The sequence below is a fragment of the Branchiostoma belcheri genome, unplaced genomic scaffold (assembly GCF_001625305.1).
Source record: "Branchiostoma belcheri isolate BF01 breed outbred unplaced genomic scaffold, Haploidv18h27 scaffold55, whole genome shotgun sequence".
NCBI lineage: Eukaryota > Metazoa > Chordata > Leptocardii > Amphioxiformes > Branchiostomatidae > Branchiostoma > Branchiostoma belcheri.
In genome coordinates, this window is record NW_017804187.1 from 1,829,827 (window position 1) to 1,838,770 (window position 8,944).

Below are 8,944 nucleotides of genomic sequence, written 5' to 3' on the forward strand. Positions count from 1 at the left end.
CTGTGTTGACGTCAGCCTTGCCGCAGGGGCAGCTGGGATGCGGCCGGCACCCCACCAACTTGTGATGACGTAGCCGCTCTAGGGTGGAGAACATGTCCTTACAGCGGCCACAGATCAAGATATCTGCATCACGGAAAAAACATAGAAATTAGACATAGCAGACTTCAAATTCATCCCCTTTATGTAGGTTACAAAACGCTCAAACCAATCAAAGTCAGAAAATCTGGGTATACCTTTTGGCAGAACATTCTGAACGTAGTACCTAGGCAAAACCTGTAATATATGGTGCATAACACTTCGGCAGAATGCCTCTTTTAAGGTCGTATTCGCGTATATAAGGTTAACATCTCATCTGTAGTTTCTAAATGCACTAAATGTTGTGTCGGGAAAGATATCCTATGCAACTGGCAAAATTTTGATGCAACGTTTACCGACTATCCAACGAAAACTATTAAAAACCTTAATTTTGCGCAGGGGCAGTACGTTCTGTCGACGTCATTGGCCTTACCTGACGTCATCGCCGGCCGGTTTACTGTGTTGTGTTTTCTGCTCATCCCATTGGTCAGTTGGCGGCCACGTGACTTCTTCAGCAGCCGGAAGCCCGGGAGTAGAGGGGGAGGGGCAGGCTGCCCATTGGTCAGGAATGTCTGTCTCATCAACCTATAGTAAGTACGGAGGAAAGTATTAGTGCTAGAGCAAGCCAATGAGGTTAATTATATCCAAAAACGTCGATTTGCCCCAGGCACTGTTCTGGATACGCGTGGACTATCCAGAACGGTACCCGAGCATGGTTCTGGATACAGCATGAAGCTGACCATTGGCCAGGAATGTCTGTATCATCAGCCTAGGTACGGAAGGAAAAATCAGTCTTGGAGCTTGCCAATAAAGTCAAAGGCATCCAGTGCAGTTTTTAAGGCTTGGAAACCCGATTTTTCAAAGTCAATATTCTAGTCATTTATCTATATACTGAGTTGAGACCACTTTATTCCAATGTACTAGTATATTGACCCTAATGGAGCAAAATACCCACAATTCTGACAGAAGATAGTTACTGGAAGGGCCCTGGGCTGATTTTTAGGGTACCACCCATAAAATACAGGACTCATCTTGAGGCTTGTTTCTGTCGTTTTAAATACCCAAATTATGAAATACTGATTGAAATGTTCTCTCTCTCTCAGAATCTACACCGACCTGTTGGGGGGTTCCCGTAAGTGACAGAATTCTCGGAGCAGCAGAGGAGATAGGACAGTGATGGCATGGTCCTCCATAGTCGTCCTGATGAGAACAAGAAACGAGACCTTTATGTTTTGGTTTTCGTGAATATAATAACGGAACTCTAGGGAGAGCTGTATGTATTACAAAGTCAACCAGAAGTTCTTTATTGCAAGTTCATGTCCGACGGCTAATTGCATACTGGCATTCACAAGGACAATGGGTACAGAAGGTATTGAGAAATGGCACCGGTATAAAACCATATGCTAACAGGTTCTACGTTCTACTAACCTAACAGATACATGAGAATGTACGGAAACCATTATGCATATATGTATATATATTTAATATATGTATGAGCGTTAAAATGCTTTTTTTACCTGCCGTTAATAGGTGTAGTTGCTCTTTTTGTTGCTCTGGGTCGGTCGGGTTTGGGTTCGGATACCAGGTTACAGTCTGTGGAATAGAAAAGAGACATTTAGTGCGATTTCCATTTGTAACGGCACAATACGAGTGACCGGGTTAGCAGTAGGAAGTCCTGTAATGGGCCACACTAGCCCTGGAGGCCATCACGTATTTCCATGTAGGAGTACTTGTATGAGGAAGTAAAAGTGTCTAATCGATGCCGCCAGTCTTTAAAGTGCCTCTGAAAGCAGGACCGGGCCTTAGGCCACACTGTCTTAATTTTATGGATGACATCCTCTGAAGACCCCCAAACTACTGCGCGCGGGCTGATAAAAAAAATCCGGCCAAAAATAAAAATGCTACTTAACCACGGGAATACAAAGCTGGTAATGTGAATTTGCGGCAGTACATAGCGACGTATACGACAGGCCGGCACATGCTGGCTTTTTGCGGAATTTATGAATCGGCACCGTACATATATATGAATTCATGAGTCGTGGAGCTTCGGTAACCTGATGCCATCATCCAGTGTTACCACCGGCTCCGTATTGTCGCTAACTACCATGGACTACCCAGGCATAGAGCCATACCATAGCCCCTGATAAACGTGATCTGTTTTTGTTTTCTTTTGAGAACAGGCTAAAATCAATGCGCGCGCGGATGTCATCCATAAAATTAAGTCGGTGTGGCCTTAGTTCAAATAACCGTTAAACCCAGAGCACGTTTATACGAGCGTCTTGACAGTCGTTTGCTTGTCCTCCGGCGGCCTGAGTGCTGTCGTGAGCCGTTTGCAGAGAGATCGGGGAGAGATAAAACCATGCTAATCTGATCGGCTACGGTGACTTTCCGCCACCGCTGGGCCCGTTTTTGGTTGTAAAAATGTATCCTTTGACACGAGAATGGCCCATGTTATAGTCATGCCTTCAAGTACCAGAGTTATCAACCAAGGATTGAGGTGTTCAAAAACTGTGCCCATGTAATAGTCATGCCTTTAAGCACCAGAGTTATGTCTAACTACGATACTCTTTCTCAAATGCTGAGTGCTAAACTAAGCTAAGCTTTTTATGTCCCTTACAGGGGCATAAAAAGAAGAACGACAATGCCTACCGACCCTAATTTTTTTTCAGGATGAAACAGGAAACACAACATATTTTCCTAGGCCTAACGTAAAACACTGGAACTGCTGGAGATATACAGAAAAGATAAAATTCAACGTCCTTACTATCGCCTTAGCCATGTACTTGTTCCTACGGCCTCTGCGATATGGTTAACTGTCTGTAGCGGCCGATACGACGTCGCCCCGCACTTGTACAACACGACATGTATAATGGAAACATGGATGCCAATCTCAGATGTGGCTTTTATGAACCGCGCTACAGCTTTGGGAGCTTTACTCAGTCCGCCCTGTAAGTAGCGTTAGATTTAACGATGGTAGTAAAAACCAGTACCGTCGGGTAATGTTTAGTTTGTAAACAGTATCGGACTTGACAATGGTATCTGTATCTGCACAGCCGGTATAAAAACCGCCCTCTGGTATAACACCAGCTTCTCAGGCACGCGGCGCGGCGGCAGCTGGCTACATTGCATGTACATACACCTAACCTTTGAGATCTAACTCTAAACATTGTTTAAGGCTATCTAATGACAATGCCCCTACTGTACTTGGTGACAGCGAGTTCCACTCTGCGATAGTTCTAGGAAAGAATGCATTTTTAAACACCTTAATCCTTGGTTGATAACTCTGGTAGTAGATAAAAGTGAAATAAATAAAAGTCAAGTCCGGTAATGTAAGTGTGGTATATAATCTTTACCATTGTAAAATGTATCGTGTCGAAAGTTATCCGTGTTGAGAATAGACTAGTCTCCACCAGACTCCTTTGCAGGCTGAATAAATAGTAGAAATCGGCCTTAAAAGAATGTAGCTGCCCATAGAGGGTCCAATTTGTTTACAATGCTATCTTTGTAGGCCGATTTCTACTATTTATTCAGCCTGCAAAAGAGTCTGGTGGAGACTAGGAATAGACAGCAATGATACGATCACGAGTGAGATAGAACCGTCCCTGTTGTAGCTTGACTTTGACCTCCACGGTCTAGCCTACGAGTAGCGCTGTGGTTGTGTCAGGATTAGATCCGACAGCGTGTTCCTCCGAGGCTTAACTCTGCTTATTGTAGCATGCAGCGTCTCTGTGTAAGTTTTACCATTGTAAAATGTATGATGTCGAAAGTTATCCGTGATGTGAGTAGACATTAGCCTGGGTGCCATCTGATTTGTAACTGAAACCCTGAATGGCACCCAGGCTAAGTAGACATGTAGTAATGCTAGAAAATCCTCAAAATGCAGCAAATGGCTTCACCCCATCCACCATACCAAAAATGGACCTATCCCCCTCCCGCACAAATAGATTGTTCCTAAATCACCCCTGTCGGAAAATGTGAAGTGTTCCAATAGTCTACATCCCCATGCAGCAATGGAATCTTCCAACGTCTTCTGCTGTTGGAACATGTAGAATCAGTGTTATGTTTATAGAATAAATATTATCATGAAGGAGATAGAACCATCCATGTTGCAGCTTGACTTTGGTCCCGGTTGTGGTGGCATTAGATCTGACAGCGTGTCCCTGCGAGGCTTAACTCTGCTTATTGTAGCAGCGTCCCGCGCCGCGTTACAAATGAAAACTGATGGGCGCGTTGTCGGGGTGCCGCTAACATTGTAAGGCCTTAGCAAGTAAATTTTATGGATGGCATCCACCACAGACTCTAAATCTAATGCGATAGGGCAAAAACAAAACAAAGCAAGCCAAAGAAAACAAGATTCCTACATTTTCCAATTTTGACACCATAAACCTTGTTAAACAAGAAATTATACCTATATTGTTCTGCGTTTACTGCCGACTGTTATAACACCGATTGTTATTGAAAAATAAAAGTTTTCAATCATTTGATAGATGGTTTTGATTCAGTAGGAAAATCACATATAAAATGAATGAAATACATGACCGCATCAAAGTAAAAGACAAAACATTAAATCAGAGCCTTTTCTTGTCTCCTCTCTTCATATTTGTCTGCCATCCACGTTCCGGCATGGCAACAGACATCTTTGCCAATTTTTGGCTTAACTCTGCTTATTGTATCAGCGTCCCGCTCGGCGTTACAAATAAAGATTGATGGTAGCAGTGAGGGGGTGCCGCTAACCTTGTAACGTGTAAAACTACAAGCAAGAACCCGGTTAGCTCCATGTCAGTCATTGCAGCAGGATGACATTTGCGCGTCCTCAACCCCGTGTAGACCGTGAAAGACACATTTTCGTGTGTTTCCGAAGACTGGAGGGATATCCGATCCGCGGGAGGGCTGGGACCGAGGGTTATGCGGAATACACCGTGTTGTATTTTATTTATGTCATACCCACCCACGAAAACACGCCTTTCAATGGAAAGAACTGTTTGTCGCTCCAAAAAAAGATAACATTCGGGAGCGGCAAACTGTTCTCTCCAGCAAACAAACTCCCCAGGCATGTTATATCTCTATTTGGCCGATTTCTACCCTTTTCAGCCGCCTCCCGAAGCCTGGTAGAGACTAGTTTCTAGCGCAGATGTTGGTTCCGAGCTGAACGATCTGTCGTTACGCCACACGAGTCTCTTCTGATATTTTCTGAGTGCAGGGTCTGTCAGATATCACACATTCGCGACTTTGAAGCCTTGTTCTTGAAAGCTTCGCAATCCATGGCCTCATTTTTAGAGGAATATCATCTCCTAAATCGCCCGGGGTCTGGAGCCATGTGACGACATTTGTCTGACATTTTCTAAGTACAAGGTCTGTCAGATATTGCACCTTTGCGACCTTGTAAGCCAACTTCTTGAAAGCTTCGCAACCCATAACCTCATTTTAGAGGGATATCATCTCCTAAATCGCCCGGGGTCTGGCCGCGTGGCAGTATTCACACGCGTGCGCGTCCGCTGACTCGTCAGATGTGCGTCAGGCGTAAAATTTGAAGACTGGTTCGTTTGACAGGGGACCATGACCCTGGGCAAATTGGAACACGTTTCACAAACTGATGTGGTATATTCAGATGTCATATTTGACATAGAAAATCTATGTTAAATGTTTACATTAAGATAGTGACGAAGAAAGAACGCTTAAGCTTGATCAAAAAGAAGTATTATCATACACATAGTTTTGTAGATTGTTAAGTCACCGTATATGTTGCCGTAATGTTTTGTCATGTCTTGTCAGCAGGACAAGCCCTTTGTAATAGCCACAGGCTAGTTGGGCTGCCCTGGCTGTGAGGGTTGAACAGCCAAACCAATGAATAAATAAAGAAATATTACCCCTAGAATTTAAATAGCAACAGGATACCTTTGCTGTAACACTTACTAGACTTTGCATGTCACTGTCCTTGGTGCTGAAATCCTGGTTATCGTGTTCGTGTGTTCGGCTCTTGGTTGCTCTTCATGTTGTGATTATGACATTGCATTCTTATCTTTTCAAAAACGTTTCATGAAAAAAATGAAAAAATAAGGCCTTAATTCTAGTCAACATTCCAAGAAAAAATATATGTACTGAGTCGCTTTAAAATATGCTTGATCGTTTTCTTTATATATGTTCCAAAAACAGACACAAGACGCCGATATTGTGGCGACCCTTGTATCTGCTTGGAGATTGGAAAGGCTGCTCAAGTTTCATGAAAAAAAAATCCTTTCTTCTAGTCAACATTTCAACAACTCCAAAATATATTGAGTCACTAAAATATGAAATCGCCTGATTGTCATCTTTGTACATGTTCCAAGAAAACCCTCACATCTGCTTGGAAATTTGGAAGGCTGACCTGTGACCCTGTCCTTCCAGGCGTGAATGCCGGGAAATGTCACAATAAAGGTCACACTGTAGAGTGTTCTATCACGGGTCATTTCCGGCATGAAGGTCACTCTGCCACGCGTCATTTCCGGTGAGCCGAAACTTCAGCACGAATACGAAAACTGCCATAGAATCTCGCCCAAGCTTTAGTTGATGTGCGCTAAAAACAGTTACTCAAGCAACTGGATATGATTTTGGAAACGGTCAGACGTTTCAGGTAGCATCCACTACCTTTCGTCTGTGACACTAGAGAATTGTCAAAAGCAGGTTTATAAGTACAAACTATTGATTGATATGCATATAAGTGAAGACAATAGTTCGTACTTATAAACCTGCTTTTCCGACAGCTCTCCAGTGTCACTGACGAAAGGTAGCGGATGTTACCTGAAAAGTCTGACCGTTTCTAAAATCATACCCAGTTGCTTGAGTAACTGTTTTTTGGTGTATCTTATTACCTGGACGTCTAACCTTCAGTGGATACTACCTGAAACGTCTGACCGTTTCCAAAACCATATCCAATTGTTTGAGTAACTGTTTTTTGGCGTATCTTATTACCTGGACGTCTAACCTTCACCGACGTATGGTTGATATAAATTATTATCCGCGCTGGGACTTCCATATTCCCAGCTCGCCACACCTGTCTGGTCGGATTAAGATCACAGCCCATTAGCGGCGTAAGAAGTGTTACGTTTCAGTAAGCACAACTTCATAATGACACCAGGAAGAGCTCAGGGGACACTGGTGACAGAAAAGTCTTGTCACGTGCGGAGACAACTGTGACAAGGGCAGGGGGTCATCATAAAACTTGGGGACGAACAGCAAGGCGAGACCTTAGAGAAAACTGCGAGAGGATAACTTACATGTGGATAGCCTCATGAGCAGGTTATTGGACTGGGGCTTTTTGCCTTGCATCTACCAGGCTTCGGGAGGCGGCTGGAAAGAGTAGAAATTGGCCAAATAGAGAGGTAACATGCCAGGGGAGTAGGTCTGCTGGAGAGAACAGTTTGCCGCTTCGGGAGCGGCAAACTGTTCTCTCTATTTGGCCGATTTTTACTCTTTCCAGCCGCCACCCGAAGCCTGGCAGAGGCTAAATACTAAAAGGTTTGGTACCCAGCCTAGCGACGTTGCTGCTATGAAAAGTTGCAGAGCTGTACACAGTGCCGGAAGTTTTACTGCTGCTCTGACCCCCGGGGCGCACTAAAGACCAAACCCAAATGTCAAACAATAACGCGCCTTCACGGAAGATAAACCAACAGATCGAGACAGATTTCTGTAATAACATCCGAGATACTTTCATTTTATGGATCACATCATCTGAAGACACCCAAACTAGTGCGCGCGGGCAAATAAAAAAAATCCAGCCAAAAATGCTGCTAAACCACAGGAATACAAAGCTGGTGTAACAGTGGGGTGGTTTATAGGCGCAACCAACTGACCCAGCCGATGGGTCTAGGCCTTTTGGCCGAATTGGTAGGGCGTCGGCATGTGGACTGGTGCCCGGGTTTGGCGTGGGTTCGATCCCAGGCCGGGGCCAGGAGTGTCTTTCTGTTTCTACTCTAGTAATTCTTACACTGCCATGGTGACTTTGCGATATTACATGGCGACTTTTACGATAAGTCGGAACACGTTGTGCTTTTTTGGCCTTTTTGCAAATCCCCAAAAAATGAAGAGGCGAATCCGATAACCAACAAATTAAATTGGTGTGGCCTAACATCCCAGCTGCCACGATGACTACAAATTTCTTCCTTCCCGCGTAGTCTCAGGTTCTGAACCGGTGTAGGGGAAAGGTTGAGTCGTTAGCATTTGGGAATTTGCGCCGTGGCGGAAAGAAACATGCTGCCGGGCTTATAAAGCGTACTGTAATATGAACTGCGGTGAGGAATGACGCTATAACGTTATGTGTACAATTTGGCGTAATGATGGAGGTAGATACTAAGCCTGGGCAGTTTGAAAGGACGCGTTACTGCGTGTGTGTGTGGGGGGGGGGGCACTGCACGAAAAGTGGGATTTACCCAATTTACCCTAAATGTGTAAATCCTTGGTAAATATGATGTTCAATATTTACCCGCATATAACACATATTTACCAGGTAAATTTTGGTATATGTAGGTAAATGTGGGTAAATGTTCATCTCACTTTCTGAATCCAAAGAAATAAAATGCATAACAATAAACAGGGTTGTCTACATATATAGGAGCTGACCCTTGCATCAAGCAAGAAAATCTCAAAAAGTGTTTCCTTGGTTAAAAGCTTACACTGAATAAAGCCTAAAACAGGGGCGCGCCCCTGAATAAAGCCTTAAACAAGGGCGCGCCCCTGAATAAAGCCTTAAACAGGGGCGCGCCCCTGAATAAAGCCTTAAACAAGGGCGCGCCCCTGAATAAAGCCTTAAACAGAGGCGCGCCCCTGAATAAAGCCTTAAACAGGGGCGCGCCCCTGAATAAAGCCTTAAACAGGGGCGCGCCCCTGAATAAAG

At 44.2% G+C, this 8,944-nt stretch overlaps 1 protein-coding gene across 1 annotated transcript in view; it reads right to left on the reverse strand.

Moving 5' to 3' along the window:
- LOC109481406 (RNA-binding protein Raly-like) overlaps nt 1–8,944 on the reverse strand; it is a 14,721-nt gene continuing 5,777 nt past the window's right edge. Inside the window, exons 3-5 of the mRNA XM_019783962.1 lie at nt 1,593–1,668; nt 1,192–1,275; nt 1–123 (exon numbers count right to left, since the gene is read on the reverse strand). Of these exons, the coding sequence (XP_019639521.1) occupies nt 99–123; nt 1,192–1,275; nt 1,593–1,668 (185 nt within the window). The 3' untranslated portion in view covers nt 1–98. The remainder of the gene's footprint in view (nt 124–1,191; nt 1,276–1,592; nt 1,669–8,944) is intronic.